We start from the raw sequence: 19395 nt of genomic DNA on the forward strand, positions 1-19395 counted from the left end.
GCCACTTCATCACTGGCATCTGAAGCCTAGAACCAGGCCTGTGATGATACATACCCGTTCTGCTAAATATCTTAGTTACCACCCATGCATCTCTGGCCACACTTCACATTACATTGGTCTTTCGTCTGATTAAATACATATGTGCTTGCGCTATACTCTTGAGAGCCGACATATGAAAAGCTGAGGTATTTTCATTTTTTTAACATACAAGTGTCTTGGATGACAAAACCATGTTGCAGTGAAACTATCTTTAAAAATAATATGCAATACAAAGGTGTTCTAACATAATACCAACTCAGTACGCACTTACAGTATATATGCAATCACACAGACACAAGTCTGAATGTACTATGCTGTGTTACCTCACCATTGTATTCTAGGTTATTATCAGCCGATATATTTCACATTTTATTTAGCATGAACATATGACTGAAACAGTAATACCATAAAATTGTCATTTATTATACTGTTCTAGTTTAACACATGCGATGAGGCACAGGTAAACATGATGGCTGTAAGGATTTAAAGAGATAATGACATGCCTTTCCAGTGGACTGTGCAATGGGCATTTCACTCAATTTTATAGTGCAATAATTAACGCGAGTTCTTGGGTTAGGCACCTCAAAACACAGAAGCCGAACCAACGTGACTCGGACAGATCATTCATCCGCAGTAATTAACTGCCAGGTCACATGGTCAAGCTTGATGGAAGCTTACGTTTGATCACAGCAACCATGCCGGGAACACGCAAAATTTAATTTAGGCCCTCCATCCCTGGGCACACAGCAGCACTAAACCAATCTGTGTGGCACAAGCTTTCCGTCACGTACGCACATGATGCAGGACAACAGGGAGGAAAACTGCAGAAATGGCAAAAGCCAGCAAAATTCCGATGATGTAAAAGTGAAACGCAAACATCCAAAAAAAGGTGTTTATGGTGCTGGACTGGTTTATGGTGCTGTGTTTTCATCAACAAAATGATAGAAACCCACATTCTGAGGTATTTTATTAAGCCCTATATAAATGCAGTGCATGCCCTTCACAAAACGACAGTATTTCAACAGAAACAAAATCACCAGACAATTAACAATGACAATTTCTAGCTCACCTGTTAAGACTGCGCATTAACAGGTGAACATTAAATTTAGGAACACTATCATAGTGTGGAAAGCACAAGGTGCGTCTGTAATTTCTCACTGTCATTGTCCCGATGAAGACGATATTTGCATATGAAATACTGACTGTTTTTGTGGGCATAACTAGAATGTGTAAGGGGTAAAGGATGTTATGGCTGTTTTGATGAAGCCCATTAACCCTTTAAGGTTTGAGGTCACAAATATGACATTAGAACGTTCTGAACTGAACATCCTGATGTAACAATCACTGATGTAACAATCCCCCCCCACCCCACTCTTCAAAGGGTTAAGCTGGAGGCGGGGCACACGTGTTGGGGGTGGGGCATGCAGGGATGGGGGCAGGGTATGCTGCCGGTGAGGGGGCGGAGCACAGACACAGGGGTTAGGGAGCGGAACGCAAACCACACACACGCAGACAGAAGAGAGAGCGACAGCAGCAGCAGCGCCTCAGTACCTCCCCGCAGTAGTAGCGCTCTAGCCTGTCATCAGACACCAATCTGCAATAGGACTCATAGGACATGAGCTCAGGCCGCTCCATGTCATATATAGCTTTGACCTTCGGCAGAGCAACGAAGTCTTTGTATCTAAGGATATCATTTCCCACTTTGCCCTAGAGGAAGGACATAAAGGAAAAGAAAAGAAAAAGAAGAACAACAACAACAAAAAAGAAAACAGTTGAACAGATGAAAGACATGAAAGAAAGCTGCAGAGACAAGACAAATGCAGACACACAGGTTGGACTGGCTGCAAGCTAATGATTGTCCCATGTGGATTGATTGACGGCCTTGATCAGTTGCCCATAGTAAAGAATAGCATGACATCATGTGGGAAGAACCAAACAGATTTTTAAGAATTAAAATACAGCTCACAAAGGAAACTACTCTGTCCTCAGCTTACACGCAACACAGGCCTAAACATCCTTGATTCTTTAAAATAGAGAATCCCAGAAATCCTTGGAGCCGTTTCAGATCCACCAGGACTTTGGTGTAGAACAAAGATGTCACACACAACACTTGAACATCATACATTAACATCAGGAACAGCATGAGTATACCACAAACATGCATGCTTACGACATCAGGCCAGATCAGGACTCAGAGACAACAGGAAATGACACGTTACTAAGGCAGCGATTGACACTGCTGGCGCGATCCCCGCGGTCACGTTAGTGTTTAATAACTGAAAACACAGGGCACATATGAACAGAAACTGCACAGCGAAAGTTGAGGAAAAGCATCGTTAAGGTCATAAGGCCCCACTTCTTCACCCCATTGCCAATGATAAAAGTGGTGGGAGTCTGTTTGGTTGTGTTAAGCGTAATGGGGGCGGGGTTCTCCCTGCCAGAGGCCCCCCCAAAGCCAGCTACAGACCGCGGGTAGTGTACCTCGCCCAGCGCTGTGCCGATGTTCTGGCGATACTCACGCAGAAGACTCGGTTCGGTGAGCCTATGCTCGAGCCGGGGGGTGAGATGGACGTCTCCGAAGTGCGCCGGTGCTGTAAAAAAGAAGAACAAGGTCAAAGGTCAGAGTTCAGAGGTATGCCTACGGACCTGACAGTAGCTTGAAGACATGGATCACACCGTTCTAGTGCATGGAAATACTCTATGGTATGGCATCTGTAAAAGCTCTGCTCTAGTGCATTGATATGCTCTGTGGTCTGGTATCAGATACACACCATGTCATTGCTGTCTATGGCCCTTGGCTCTGGCATTGCCCCGGGATGGGCGGGTTTCATTCAGTTGGGATTATCCACAGGCAGTGTGCCAAAACCTTCAGGGTGGTATTCAGCCACACCTCTGTTGTTTTTGCCAGTTAGAGGGAGGGGGGCTGAATGGCAGTGTTTCATAGCTGCAGTTTATCCTCCTAAGACCTGGAAATTATTTTTGTCCCCCATAGGGGACATGAGTCCCTGCATTTTCACTGCAACATGTTTTTTTTGTCATCCAAGTATTATGTAAAAATTTTTTTTAAAAATTAAAAATATTGTCCTTCCTGGTGAGACTCAAATGCTTACCTTTAGCTTCCTCTCTGTCCGTGAGGTCTGTTTGCACAGTGGATGCCACACCTCAGAACCTGCAACACAGAGAGAAGGAAGGCTTGGATTCTGAACATCAACACAGTTGGGAATTCACTGGATGGGTTTGCTGAAGAGGATTAGCCATCCAGAGGACTGAACCCTTTAAGGTGTAAAGTCACAAATATGTGATTACGATGTTCTTAACGAACATTCTAATGCTGATGTAACAGTCACTGCTGGTAAGTGAATGCAATAGAGTTCTAGAACACTGAATTATAATTTTGAACAAAAAAAAACTTCAAAGCGCTAAAGACCAGTGCGTCCAGAAGCCCAGAAAATCAGGCCTGCTGCTTCTACAATGCTATCAATCATGTACCTATGCCAACCAAATCAAATCTCCTATCACTCCAAAAAAACAACAATAAATTTAAAAAAAAACTCAAACTAGAAATACCGCCTCAGGGTTGTATGCCTCCGCCAACCAAGGCAAAAATGTGTTTTGTGAGGTCACAGTGACCTTGACCTTTGACCACCAAAATCAAATCAGTTCATCCTTGAGTCCAAGTGGATGTGTGTGCCAAATTTGAAGAAATTCCCTCAAGGCGTTCCTGAGATATCGCGTTCACGAGAGTTGGGACGGACGGACAGACGGACGGACAACCCGAAAACATAATGCCTCCGGCCACGGCTGTGCCGTCGCGGAGGCATGAAAAAGAGTATACTAGTCAAAGAGTAAATTTTAATTAATGACACAGGGTATTATTTTTTGAAACAGGTTTTTTTGTAAGGCTGGCCTATTAAAAGCTGAGATAGTTCTTTGAAGAGCACTGCTATTTCAGCTGCTCCTGTGTGTAGCTCAAACAGGGATGACCACAGCAGAAAGAACCTGGTGAAGAACTTTTCTGTGATTGGCCAGGGGAATGAAAGTGTGCGGTTTGGCTTTTCCTGCCTCTGTGTGAACAGTAAGGGTCCCTCACTCACAGCCTTAATGAACCTCTCATCACCTGTGCTGGAGAAACATCTGCTGGGACTGATTCGTCAATGAGAGAGTGACATCCATCTTATTTACTAGAAAAAGAAAGTGCTACAGTAAAGGGGATCTCATATCTCATACAGACAAAGCACACACACAAACACACATGCATGCACACACACACACACACACACACACCTACACATACACACACACCTACACACGCACACGCACACACACACATGCATGCACACACACACACACACACACACACCTACACACGCACACCCACACACACACATACACACTCACATGCATGCATGTGCGCACACACAAATGCACACACGTGCACTCACACACACACACACACACACACACACACACACATGCAAGCATGCACACACACACGCACACATGCACCAACACACACACGCACACAAATACAAACACACACACACATACACTCACACAATACCAAGGAAAAAAAAAACAGATTTCCTCCTGGGGGAATTGTTCAGTAAATGTTAACAGAGTCAGTAATACCACGATTCAGAACCATAAAGTCACAGAAAATGATAATGAGATGTTTTCTGTTTCTCAATATCCTGTCCTTGCCTAAGGCATAATGCTGTTTGTGGCATAATGGTTTGATCTCATGGTCTGTGGGGCATTGTGTGAAATTGGTGTTGAATCTTGCATTAATAACTATGGGAGCTGTTGACGCCCTGGGGGTTATTGGATGTTCCATTCGAGCACTGATAATGAAAAAGACAATAATATAAAAAATGAGGATAAAATAAAGCTAACCTACCAAGTGCTAAACAACCACTGTCGAAGTGAGTTTACTGCTGTAAAATCAAATACATAATCCCACCACGACCTCAATGACAATTTTTTACCAGATTAAAATAATCCATATTTTAGAATCATTTACATAATCTCATAATTTGCAGGAAAAAAGCGAAATACCAAAATGAACAAATGAACACTGAAGTTCCTTTTAATGGTGAAAAAATTTCCAGAAAAATAAAGATCTCCTTCTACGCTCCCCAATTCATTCTTCATAACAAATTAGAATATGATGCAGTAATAGCTGCTTCTTGAAATAATCATGACAGTGCAAAAACATCATTACAAATACGCTGGCTTTGAGATGTGATAATAAAATAGTGATGACTTCTTACAAAGATTCGATAAAAAAAGTACAGACACTAATGAGGAAACATCTTTCCTCAGGGAGCCCTTTCGATTGGGCGATTTCTTTAGGTATTCCTTTTGATCGGACAGACTGCTTCCTCAGCAACCCATTCCAATTGGCCCATGCTTGGCAACGATGTGCAGCAGCAGCTCACGGACCTATTAATGACTTGGGCCTCAGAGCACTTCCATACAGCTAATGATATAGTCGTGACAAGGCCTGGCTTTAACACACTGGCTCATGAGAAAGCGCCATTGAATGTGTCACAGCAGTGCAGGCTATTCAGTGTTAAACAGTCACTTTGGGCCAGTTTTACAGTGTGCACAAACACCGTTTTGATCGATCGCGGTGTGGCTGAGAGTCTGTTAATATAATAGCAATCCTTCAGAGTGCCAGCCCCAAGGACCTGATGAATTACGCTTTAAAATACCACAGGGATTAAAAAAAAAGACCAGCCCTGCATGGTTCTCTGCCATGTTTATTCTCCTACCGACAAAACCCATTTCAGCCAGAAGAATGTGAACAGATACAAAATAGACTGGGATCCCCCATGAACATAAAAACCAAGTTCATGTTGAGTCTTGGCCTTCCAGTTCCACCCTTCAGGGTACACCAAACTGAAACAATAAAGACCCAACAGAAAAATAGCTTAGTTACCCTGGTGACAAGCATACAGAGAAGAAGATGCTCTGCTATTGGGTGAAAGCAGAGTCAGACAGCAGGTAGCCACTCTGAGGACGAGAGACATTTAACCCTATGAAGACCCTATGTTTTTTGGAATGTTTTTTTTAAATAAATAAAAGTCACTGTTCTAGAACTCCATTGCTTTCAATGACCAGTAGTGATTGTGACATCAGCATTGCATTAGAATGTTCAGTTAAAAACATTCTAATCACATATTTGTGATCTTACATTTGAAAAACAGTCAGGAAAACCAAACACGGTTCTCTAAACTGCACTACTGGGTGAGGAAAAGACCGGCTGTATGGAAACTGTGAAGGTATAGCTGCCTTCCTCCTGAAGAAATTAGCCAGTTTCTTCTCTCAGCTCCTGTCTGAATCTGGACTGGCTGGCCCCCGCCTGAACCCACCGCAGCTCTGGGCCTCGCGTGCAGCGCCGGCACGCGTGATTTAGGCGGCAAACGCCAGGCGGCCGAGTGGCCTCACCTGTCAGGTACATCTCCTCTCCCTCTGTGAACATCATGTTACAGCGGGCACAGCGGGCGCAGGTAGGGTGGTAGTGCTTTCCCCCGGCCTGAGAGAGAGGGGGAGGGGGAGAGAGGGAAAGAGAGAGGGAGGGAGGAAGGGAGAGAGAGAAAGAGAGAGAGAGGGAGAGGGAGTGAGAGAGGGAGAGGGAGCAAGAGAGAAAGAGAGAGAGGGAACAAGAGAGAGATTCAGCCTGATTCATTTTGTTTTCTTTCATACTGGTTTTCACATTGAGCAAGGTTGGGTTGGGGGTGGGGGTGTTTGTGCAGTTTTGTTTAAAATGTCCAGCAGCACTGGGCAGCCCCGCCAAATTAGGCTGCTTGATTTATTTGAATCCTATTAGATGGATGAATTGTGAAAGACAGAGGGAACAAATAGAGAGATCGAGAAATTGGGAACATGGAAGAGAGAAACGGTAATATAGGAAGACAAAATAAAAGTGAGTGAGTGACAGCCAGGTGTCCAATCTCAATCTTCTGTTCTCAGTTCTGGGCTGGTATGGCTGCAGGTTTTTGTGTTAGCCTAGCACCACAACACCTGACTTGACTAATTAACTAATCATGGTCTTCAATCAAGACCTTGATAAGTAGAATCAGGTGTCTTATTACTGGGCTAAAACAAAAACCTGCACCCACACTGGTCACATTTCTGATAAGATTGAACACCACAGGAATAGTGAGTAAGAGGAAAGAAGAGAAATATGTGAATGAGAAAGGGAAGAATAAAGTGAGGAGAAAGATAGGCAGTAGAATGTGTGGAAAGAGAGAGCGAACTACGTTAATAAAGGAAGATAAATATTTGAAGTCACTCCACTCAATAATGTCCAGTCAGCGTGTAATGTCCATTTTGTTGAACAAGCTGTCAAAACGTGATGAAGAAACCATCCACAATACTGAAGTTTGAAGAGTCAACAGGAAAAAAAAAAAACAAAAACAAAAAAACGTTTTACTGTAGGCTAATAAAAAAAGAGGAAAAGGGACTGGCAGCCAACCCTAAAACAAACAAACATTAATCCCTCTGTTTTATTTAGGAGTCTTATAATGAAGCTGGGAATATATGCGTTGCCTACAGGCCTCACATCCTCGCTGAAGACACACATACAACAGATGTTAACTGCTTATTAGTTCCACCCCACAGGGCGCTTGTCACACCAATAAGTTTGGTGGCAGTTTTTGAAATTTCGCCATAAACCGCAGACTGAGGACACTGTGGGAGAAACAGCACAGTTATGCTTACTAAAACCTTTCGTATCTGCCATTCATTATTATGAATTGTAGAGATCAATAATTACTAGCTAACGCTGTTGTGTACAATCTAGCCAGCTAGCTACTTGACGCCATTTTGTTTAGCCAATTGCTAATGCGGCCATTTGTGGCGGCAGCGTAGTATAATGGGTAAGGAACTGGCCTTGTAACTTTGCATAACACTGCCATTGTACCTTTAAGCAAGGTAGATAACCAGCATTGCTTCAGTATAAATGGATGTTATGTTGTTAAATTGTGTGTAAGTCGCTCTGGAGTGTCCACTGAATGCCGGTAATGTAATGTAATGCTAGCTCCAACCTGTAAGCGAATCAGTTGCCTGAAGGTGTTGTGAGAACTTGTTTTTATATTATATAAATGAACCGGGACATGTGATCTGAAAATGATCATGTGACATTAGTTTGTGCCCTCCCACCTGTGGAGACAGTGCCACAGTGTGTGACTGAATTTGGAAAGCATCCCTACGGTGTAACGATGTCACTGCTGACGTCTGCTGGATCCAATAGGGGGAATGTAAGAGCCTCACACCCCAGAGTCCACTAGTTCATCTGCTTGCAGAAAACAGGAAAGCAACCCTTTTTGCCTGTGAACATTTTAAAATCAATGTTTGCTGAGTCAGCTGTGCTCTAAACTTTCCTAGGCTCTGTTACCGGCTGGGTCATTCTCGTCATCAGCAGAGAGATTATCTGAACTCATCTCCTGAGTCCAAACGCATGCTGAACTGGGAATGGGAAATGGTTTCCAGCAGCTTGCTTTTTTTACTTGTTTTCGGTGAAATCTGGTCTAAGCGTGGAGCGGTTTCTATAAGCACCGCAGCCACGGCAACAGCCTGCGCACTGTACTTCAGTTTCCCATCCTTCTCCCCTGCACTTGGTCAGTTGACACGGCAACGGGATCGGATTTTTCAAACAACAGCCTCGCCCCGTGTCACAGTGACCTCATTGCCTTTGATCTTCCTCCAGCCTTGAGGAGATCTTCCTGAGGTCCGGGACAAAAAGGCACGGTGTGCGCTTAACACCACAAAACTTGCCCTGCAGGGGTGAGGGAGGGGTGGAGACACACCACCTGCAGGGGTGAGGGAGGGGTGGAGACACACCACCTGCAGGGGTGAGGGAGGGATGGAGACACACCACCTGCAGGGGTGAGGGAGGGGTGGAGACACACCACCTGCAGGGAGGGGAGAGGGAGGGCTGGGGCAAACAGCAGCTGGAACGAGGCAGGAAAGAGCGTGAGAATGAGAAAGGAGAAATAAAACGCATGGAAAAGGAGATGAGGGGAGGTAAAGTGATCAGGGCACAGAGAAAGGAAGCCATGAAAAACAAAAAAGAAAGCGAGAGAGATAAAGACAGAGATAAAAGAGCAGTAAAGAGCAATAGAGTGATAAAGAGAGATAAAGAGCAATAGAGTGATAAACAAAGAGTGATAAAGAGTGATAGAGAGATAAAGCGCAATAGAGTGATAGAGAGTGATAGAGATAAAGAGATAGAGGGCGATAAAGAGAAATAGAGACATGAAAGAGTAATAAAGATCGATGGAGTGATAAAGAGAGATACACTGATAAGAGATAGAGAGATGGAGTGATAAAGAGAGATAAAGAGAGCTAGAGCGATAAAGAGAGATAAAGTGTGATTGGGCGGTAGTCACCATTGTAGCCGCCACACAGAAACCCCCTTCACCACAAAGCCACATCTGACCCAACCGCCCCACAGCCTGATAAACAGCAGACATGCAGTCACCTGTGCCACTGAATATAGCCTGAGCAGAGAAAAGGACCATGGTAGACATGCACGGAGAGGGCTATGGCTGGCCTTCTGGCTCCATGAGGACCACAGGATGAATTAGGATTTATTTGGAGGAATAGTTTGAAAAAAATGTCATGAAAAAAAAAATAAAAAGGCAAAAAAATGCAAACAAACTGCAATATGAGGCCAAAATAAAAAATGAAACCGTTGGCAACATAAGTAAAGCTGCCAGGATTTAGCGTGCTGAATGCCTGACTCACTGTGAAACAGGTGTGTTTGTCTGAAACACACCTCCACCTGCACGCTCTCGCACTCACCTCCAGAACCCGCCCGCTGATGTACCTCTCACAGGTCTCGCACCTGATGCCGAACTGGGCGTGGTAGTCGGACTCGCAGTACGGAACTCCGTCCCTAAAAGGCAGAACCACACAGGGGGGGAGATCGACAGAGGAGCCAATTACAGGGAGAGGCATCAACAATTACAGACCCATTTACACGTGGTTAAGACTAGGGGGGTCTTATCCAAAAATGGGCCAGTGTAGGTACAGGTTTTGATTTTAGCCCAGCTCTAAGACACCTGATGGTACTTATGAAGGTCTAGATTGAAAACCACGATTAGTGGAATCAGGTGTTGTAGTGCTGGCCTAAAACCAAAACCTGCACCCACACCGTCCATTTCAGATAGCATTGAACACCCCTGATTAAGACCGTCAGACCACTGAACTGTGAGTTTAGGAGCTACTGTTCTAGTTCTAATCGGTTTCATCAATGTGTTGGTCCTCTTGTACTGCTGATCAGGGAGAAACTTGACCTACATACTGCAGGGTTGCACAACTTTCTGCAAGAGGATTCTGCCCATTTTAAGCAAGAAAGGCCTGACACTGTGAACACAATGCCAGTGGTTCCAAATCCTTTTCCTGGAGATCTATTGTCCTGTAGGTTTTCACTTCACTTTTCTGAACTAGCGTTGAAATGAAAACCCGCAGGATGGTAGATCTCCCGGAACAGGGATCTCCCGGAACCACCACTGCAGTAACTGAATTTGACACAAGGGGGTGTGGTTAGAGAGTGTGTGGGTAAAAGGGGCGTGGCTAACAGAGAGGGGGATACCAAACTGGGCGTGGCTCAGGGAGACAGGGATGCACAGGGGTTGGGGGTACCGTGCTTCAGGGACAGGGGGATGGGGGTACAGGGGTACAGGGAGGAGAGAGCAGGGAGGAAGAGGCGGCAGGGCCCCGGGAAGGGGGTACGCACTTGCTGATGTACTCCGCGGTCAGGACGGTGGTGCAGGTTTGACACTTGAAACAGCTGACGTGCCACTGCTTCTCCAGGGCCAGGAGGGACTGCCCGTGCTTAATCTCCTCCTTACAGCCTGCGCACTCTACCCAGAGAGAGAGGGAGAGAGAGAGAGAAAGAAAGAATACTTTAAAAAAATTAATTTAATTTAGTTAATTTAATAGATAATAAATATTATGTTACTGTCATTTATGCTGTTATTGTAGTTGGTGCTTGTTTTCTTTTTTCTTTTTAATTATATATTCTTACTGTGGTTGATTATTGTTATCACTATGCTTTGGCAATATGTATTTTTAAATATGTCATGCCAATAAAGCATTTGAATTTGAATTTGAGAGAGAAAGAGAGTGTGAGAGAGAGAGAGAGAGAGAGAGGGAGGGAAGGAGGGAGAGAGAGAGCGAGAGAGAGAGAGAGAGAGAGAGGGAGGGAGAGAGAGAGAGAGCATTATTGTATATGCTGTTATTTGTATATATTGTTACATTTATCATTATTATTTTAATATTACTCTTATTTTACATATTATATTTGTATGCTTTGGCAATAAATATGTCTGTATTTCATGCCAATAAAGCAACTTAAATTGAATTGAAATTGAATTGAAAATTGAATTGAGAGAGGAAGAGAGAGAGGGAGGGAGAGAGAGAGAGAGGAAGAGAGAGAGAGACAGAGAGATATTGTGTTGAGTGTTAATTTAATTAGTGCACTCATTTAAGTCCCCCCCACCCCCGGCTGCGATTCCTCATTCATTTTGGCTGCCTTCATTATTTCTGTACTTTGGCAGTGCAGCACCGTTTTTCATTTAAATTTTAATCTGCGTGTCGCGCGGAAATAAAGCTTCTTCCGCTTATAAGGCCGATCATTCATCGACAATATGAATGTATGATCGCGTGAATGGTGCAGATTGAAATAGAAAAATGTAGAATAATAAATTGGGAAAGAGCACGATACAGTGAAACAGCAAGCGGGTGTGTGATACGGAGAGAGAGAGAGAGAGAGGGAGAGAGGAGAGGGAGAGATGGAGAGAGGGAGAGAGGGAGAGAGAGAGAGAGGAGAGGGAGAGAGAGAGAGTGAGAGGAAGAGAGGGAGAGAGGAGAGGGAAAGAGAGAGGGAGAGAGGAGAGGGAGAGATAGAGAGGAAGAGAGGGAGAGAGGAGAGGGAGAGAGAGAGAGAGAGAGAGAGGAAGAGAGGGAGAGAGGAGAGGGAGAGACGGACGCGCAGGAAGAGCGAGGGAATACGCAGGATGTGGAATAGCGCTCAGAGTCGCGGGCGCGGGGCGAGCCGTGTGATTTACAGCAGCAGGTGATTCACGGCTGCAGCGGGCCGCTCACGCACAGGAAGGGGTCAGGCCCCCATTTGTTCTCATCTGGCTGATGTTTAACTACGTTGCGCTCCCCCCCCCCCCCGGGGGGTGGGGGGGTGGGTGGTTTGCTGTCTGAGCTGCGGGGCGTTCGGGACGTCCCGACCCAGCGCCTGTCCCGCACCTACACTGTACGCACTTACTCAATAAGTGATATGTGACTTACTGTATGTACCTTATGTACATGCACACACATACACACACTCACTTCATGAACATCTCTTACAGTATGTACCTTAGACACACACACACAAATACACACTCCCACACACACACACACACACACACACATACACACACACACACACACACACACACACATCCACCTATGCGCACTCGTACAGTACGTGTAAATACATACAGGCAAAGAGGTACACACTTATTTAAGCACTGAAACATCTGTCTTTAAAAACTCTGGGTGGCAGTACAGTACAATGGGGCTGCAAGTTTGATTCCCAGGTGACGCGCGCACGCGCACACACATACACACCATACGCCCACATTTACTATTTCATTCATTTGCGTTTTTTTGAAATTAGTAACTGTCCTGTCCCGTTCTGACCTTGTTTGGTTGCATGACTGCAGCCCATACCACCAGTAGGGGGCAGTGCAGGCTCAGTATGTACACAATGCCATTCCTACTTAAGTGGGCTGGGCAGCAGACTTCTTCAATGACAATGATGGTTACCGAACACCGCAGCACTAAAAACTGAAATGATGACGCTGGTGGCAGAAATGACTGAGCTGTTATCTTTAAGGGAACTGCATGCTCCATATTCTTTATGGTGCTGTGAAATGCCTCAAGGTTTGGTTGTCAATTTTCAGCTAAGAGTCCTGCTGATAACAGTTTTAGTTCAACAGTGAAAGAACTAATGATCGATGACAGGAAATATTGAAAGTATTTGAATTCTACCACCTCGGTCAGTCCTAATTTATTCTCATTGCTAGTGATTTATTTCAGTCGTGATGCCTGATGGAGCGACTGTTTAAAATAAGGAAAACAGACTAGAGTAACAAGCCTCTGTGAAATTCTTCATTGCAGGTGGCACACACACGCACACACATGCATGCACATACGACACACACACACACACACACTCACACATACACAGCCACACACACACACAAACACTCACACACACACACACACACACACAGCCACACATACACACACGCACACACACAAACACACACATACACACGTCCAAACACACACACACACACACACACACACATACATACACACGTCCAAACACACACACACATGTGCACAAACACACACACACACACACACACCCAGGCACACACACACACACACACACACACACGCAAACCTGGACCAAGCACCAGGACCCATTGTCATTCATTCACTGCTACCAGCATCCGTTAATTCATTGCAGGATTACAGGAGCGAGATTTTGGATGAATATGAATGGAGCAGCGTGTTGCATCATAATGGGACGGCCTGCTTTGTCAGGTAGATTTATGGGATGCAACAGGAGATAAGGGAAATTAATGTGGCGTCCGGCTCGGCTGCATCACTCCGTACGCCTGCGCTGCCTGGTGCCTCCGTCTCACCGTCGCATCGACACCTTCAGCCACCATTACCCACAATTCCACGGGAAATGATCTCCTCCACGCCTTTCACCAATCTAATTAGCCGCGCACAGTACGCTAGACGAATGGGAGACACTTTAAAGCGCGCTACCTTCTGCAAGCCTCAGCTCTGACAGCTGGCTGAATGCAACCGATAAACCTGCGTGACCGCCACGTACACCTGGGCTGCTGACAAAGGTGGAAAATCCAGGTTCAGAAAGTAGAAGTCCTCCCCAAAATTTTGCTCCAGTCACCGGGATTTGCCAATTAGCATAGTTCTTCAGCCAGGAGATAAAACTAATTAGTGAACTCAGCCTGACTGAGTTCATGGGTGGAAGAAATTAAATTTTCTGACCCCTGGAATTTACACTTCTGCCTACTGAAAAATTAAAATAAAAATAAAAATTGATTAAAAGACAATCATTTTAAGAGTTTCATTAAAATTGCATGTTACAACACACCAAAATCACTACATTTCCTCCTTGAATCAATCAAGGAGGAGGCGAACCAATGGCGAAAAAAGCCTGCCAGAGGCCCCGCCTCCTCCCTGTTGCCATGGAAACGTGGACGGAGACTCACGGCTGGGCCCGTGGACCTTGACGGGCTCTCTGGCGCTGGCGAGGGTGAGAGAGCACTGCTGGCAAACGCACTGCTTCCCGCTGAACGTAACCCGGTCTCCAATCGGGAACTGCTTCCTAAAAACAAAAAAACAAAAAAAAAAAACAATATAAAAATTACAGTCCCCAGAGCCAATAAGCTAAAACAACCCTGCTACCCAGACTGGAACATTGCTAAAACTGGACAGTTTCTGTTATTCAATGTACAATTTGTAAAAATAAAATACACATTTTTAAAAAATGACTGTATAAAGACCATTCAGTACAAGCTTTCAAATAATGTGTTATTGCTATGTACTAGCAGTTTTCTGGCTTTGCCGGTTGTTACTGTACACCAGAAGGTTGCTGGTTCAATAAAGGATGACAGAGAGGCCTCAGTTCTTTCCCCCCAGACATAACATTTCACAGAGAAGTTAGGAGGTTGAGCCCTTATTATTATTCAGGAATATTATTATTCAAACCTCTATGGGGTTGGGCAAAAGCAGTTTCTTGTCTAAAAAGCATCTCTTTTCTAGTTAAGAGAAAATTGGCTACTTAGTATCTGAACTGATGGATGCAACTGGCTGATTGTGTATTTTTCTAATATTTCCAGTCCGCACGTATCGTCTACTTCACCTACACTGTACTGTTTTTCTGCTATTGCAATAATTCACGAGAAATTATTATTATTAATACATTATTAATAACTGACAGACAAAAGCCCTGTTACAAATATAAACCCTCTAAATGTGCAACTCAGTCACCATGTAAATAAACATTTGTGAGTTTTTATAAAGCCTCATATCCCTAGAGCGTATTCCAGTGGAGGAGATTTTCTGGATTTTTCCACAAAATCTGACAAGAAAGACAATTTCAGCTCACAGGTAACCAAGGCCTGCTTATTGAACACATTCAGGTTGCAAAGAAAGTGCTCTCTCTCGCTAGAGCTTAAAACCAGCCCAAAAATACGGAGCTCTAGACAACGCCAGACCTAGCATTATCCTGTCTGCTAACCCAGCACAGCACGTAGCACACACTACACACCACAGTGACTCACACTCATCTGAGCACGACTTCACAACACTGAACGGCAGCACAAACAGCAGATTCACGTCAGTTTGTTTATGTCACCGAGACAAAGAGATACGCTCCTCTAATGGCGGGTTGCAACGAGGTTTATAAAAAAATGCACCTGACGGATTCATAAGAAATGACGGGCAGGAGGAAAACAGGAAGTGAAAACGGGCCGGATTTGGTCAGGAATGGAAATCTCACCACCGCATCTGGAGAGACTCAAAGGGCCACCGTGCCATGGTCAGTGCATTCATAATCACGCTTCACAAGGACATGAAAGGAAGCACAAAGGGCTGTTTTTGCACTTCTGTCATTCTCTCTGTGAACACGTTTGAGCTCAGTCCTCCTGTTTAAACCGGGGACAACGACTGTACGACGTACGGTCACACTGCGAATACACAGGATGTCAGGGTGTCTGTTTGATAGACATCCTGATCGCTGAAACACACAGAGAGAGGGAGAGAGAGAGAGAGAGAGAGAGAGAGAGAGAGAGGGAGAGAGACAGAGAGAGAGAGGGAGAGAGGAAGAGAGAGAGAGACAGAGAGAGAGAGGGAGAGAGACAGATGATGAAAAAGTGAATCCTGTTGGGGGAAGGACCATCAGCCCAAAGCACAGTTAGTCTCGGCCTGTCATAGCCTGAGACCCACCTCAGACAATTAACAAATACTTTAATAAGCAATAAATATAATATCTGGCAGATATAGTAATCCTATAAATCTGTTATGGATTTATGTTTCAGAGCTCAATTGAAGGTTATGATTTGCAGGTATGAAAGTATCTAACTAAGGATGAACAGTGTCATCCACCAGACTACACAGGTGGGTACCGTGCTATAGGCTACGAGGACAGTGCAGTACACTTACTGTAGAAGCTGAGGAAACACTAGTATTGGGATCCACAGCACGTGGGTTCATGGGATTCATTCAGAGGCCAATTTATGGCCGTCTTAAATTTAACAGCAGAAGTACAGCCATACAACTCAAATGTACACTTCTGACGGAATTAAACCCCCTTCTATTGATCAAACAAAACCATACTGCCAGGCAAGTAAAAATGTGTGCGAAACTATAACTGAGATTGGTGGGGAATTCTATCAATACCCTAATTTCAGCGTATGCATTACCATAGATAGGTGAATGAAACAGGCTTTCAAAAATGCACGTCAAGCTAAAAGGCTCTTTGAGCAGCAAACTGAGAAGCAAAAGTAACACTAAGTGCTTTTTTCAAAATACTGCTACAGAAAAAAAAACTGAAAGATGTCATGTGCATTTATAATAGGGCAGTGGTTACTGGAATGTGATACATTCGTGGTTACTTTTCTGAAAGCTTCACAGGGGGAAGAGATTACAGATATTCGTACAATTACAAATTCAATACTCCAGAGGCTTACTGATTCATGGAAAGGAAAGTACTAGATAACTTTAGTACAAAATATGAATAAGTCCATGGACCTCTGTATTCAAGGTTATTTAAACATTTTCAGGCTCAGGAACATAAGCCACAGCCATTGAGAGATATTTGTTAATTTGGAGACAGTAAATGTAGGTTGGGGTGAGGGTGAATGGCACACATTTGATTGAATTTATCTGAACGTTGAAAAGAACTGAATAAGAAGTAAATTCCAAAATATATTTCTGATTGAATTCTGTCAGCAGAACATGGGGACCGAGGTGGAAATTGGTTGAAAGAAAATGAATAAGTATTTCATGTTTTTATCCATATAGAGAGGAATTTGCATATTAAATAATGCAACAGGATGTGGGTGTACTAGGTCAGGTTTGACATGTGCTTTTGAAGGACTCTAGTAGGGTAGAGGAAATATTTAATATAGATTGGCCGAATGGCTCAGTCTAAAATGGCTGATGTTCGAAAGATCAGGAAACGTCTTACTGAGCGCGTGCAGTAGCCATATCTGACAGGACTTTAAACCTCACGTTTATGAGAGAAAGCCCCTTGGGATGTAACGTCCTGCTAGATCACATGTGGAGCACTTGAACATATGTACTGTACGGAGGTCAGATGAACCCAGTGAACAGAGCAGGGGGAACGAGCTGGCGGCGAAAAAAAAGAACAGAGTCAGCATCTGTACCCAGGGCTTCTGAGGGAGAGAGAGAGAGAGGGAGAGAGGGAGGGAGGGAGGGAGGGAGAGAGGGAGCAGCCACATGCTGGGTAGAAAGAGTGCATAGCCAAACAGGGAACTGACTCTCGTGCAGCTAAGACAACCAAGAAACCCCCCTTCTCTCCTGTGCTCTTAAAAAAGCCTCAACTTGTTCAGGGTCAGTGCAAGCGGAGTTGTAGCTGGGGTTGTTCATTCTGGTGAGGGTGGGGGGGATTGAGGAAACCGCCACAATATGCAGAACTCCCCCCTCTACCCCAAATCCAAACACATGCTGAAGATCAGCAGGTTTTGGTCAAGCTGGAAGACAGTGACTGAACCCCTTCCAAGTCAACAAATTCATCCAGCCTGAAGTAGGGATGGCAAAACGGAGCTTTAGAATGTCGCCAGCAGTGTATGCGCATGAGCTTGACAATACATTTCTCACAGAAAAGGTCGTTTGTCGCCTTTTTTAGTTCATTACAGTGGTGATAGAAGTGACTAGAATGACTAGTGATACTGTGATGTTAGCCTTTATTGATCGCCGTGAAGTTAATGTGAAGTAACTAATGCAATGTGACAGTACTAACCCATAAAAATGTACTTTGAATGGTACTTGGTCAATCGAACGGTAAATGTGAAAAACATTTGATTATAGTCAGCGGCACCAAAATTTTCTGTCACACCCTCAATAAACAGCAAAAGTCCCATTAGAAGATTGAATAAAATCTTTTAAAGTTATATATTTTCTGAAACCTTATCGATTCCGCTTGGCCACAGTGAATGAAACTAGGTGATCTGAGCATACAGTTGCTATGTAAATTACGTCAGAAGGATTCAGCCTTATTGTTTGCTACCTAAACTTCACAGCACACTCATTTCCATTACCATGCTTGTAGCATGAAGTGTCTACTTTCAAAATCCATTTAAACCATTCACAAATGACTTGGGACTTTGTAGTTACAAAGCGGGATGTATCAAGTGTCCAGTGGAAATACTGACCGGGCTATCAGTCAGAATTCTGAGAGAACCAACTGCCATAAATGACATAAAATCAACCAGAAGAGTTATTATGACATCACTGGTTGAGAACCCAATAAATGTAAACAATCAGTTCAGTGAAATCTATCAGTTTTCTGTGCCTTCAGAGTCCCGATCTTAGCTAAAAGGCCACAAAAACAGCCAATATATCACATTAATATTCCGTATATGTACAACCGCTGTTCACAATACGTTAATTTAAGGTTAAACAGATATTTTAATCACAATACTTAAGTTAATTTCTGGAAAAAAAAATTTCGATTGTCCTCTCTACCTGAAGTTCACAAGTTCAGTCTGGAATCTGAACCCCCAATTACCACACAAGCCCACTAGCTCTCCAATGTGTCTCATTTCTCCAAGTAATAAAAGAAAAAAACAAGATCAACAAAAAATGAAAAATAAATAAAGCCTGTCATAAACCTTGTATTCTCTTTCAGCAGTCTGTGGCTTTACCTCTCCTCTAAATGAGGGCCGGGTCAGCCATGACACGTGGAGCTGAACTGACTCCCGCTCTGCTGAACTTTAAGGGTTAAAGGTTAAAGGTCAGGGCCGGGACACTGTGGATGAGGGGCGCCAGGTGTTCCAGTGGCTCCGGGGCAGCGGGAGCGCGTTTCAGACATCGCCTGAGCGAGCAGCGCGGGACAGGCTAACGCAGCACAGCTGAGGGAGCGGTGCGGCCCCGCCCCAAAGCGCGTTTTACGCTTCAGCTGCCCAAACGCACGGTGGCCCTCCGCCAGGCTGCTGTCAATCACCAGCTGTATCTGCCAGCGGGACCCCTGAAAGAGACGGCGGGGGCGGGTGCCCCTCC

General features: G+C 44.4%; 1 protein-coding gene across 5 annotated transcripts in view; it reads right to left on the reverse strand.

Annotated features, from left to right (window-relative positions):
* Positions 1–19395, reverse strand: part of LOC118236333 (actin-binding LIM protein 3-like) — an 89134-nt gene that overhangs the window by 16316 nt on the left and 53423 nt on the right. For 4 of the 5 annotated variants that reach the window (XM_035434607.1, XM_035434608.1, XM_035434610.1 and 1 more), the window contains exons 4-9: positions 14361–14476; positions 10787–10913; positions 9850–9943; positions 6490–6577; positions 3150–3208; positions 2559–2630 (exon numbers count right to left, since the gene is read on the reverse strand). In XM_035434607.1, coding sequence (XP_035290498.1) covers positions 2559–2630; positions 3150–3208; positions 6490–6577; positions 9850–9943; positions 10787–10913; positions 14361–14476 — 556 coding nt within the window. Of the gene's footprint in view, positions 1–1590; positions 1747–2558; positions 2631–3149; positions 3209–6489; positions 6578–9849; positions 9944–10786; positions 10914–14360; positions 14477–19395 lie in introns of all 5 variants that reach the window. The other variant, XM_035434611.1, reaches the window with a different exon arrangement.

The sequence above is a fragment of the Anguilla anguilla genome, chromosome 9 (assembly GCF_013347855.1).
Source record: "Anguilla anguilla isolate fAngAng1 chromosome 9, fAngAng1.pri, whole genome shotgun sequence".
Taxonomy (NCBI): Eukaryota; Metazoa; Chordata; class Actinopteri; order Anguilliformes; family Anguillidae; genus Anguilla; species Anguilla anguilla.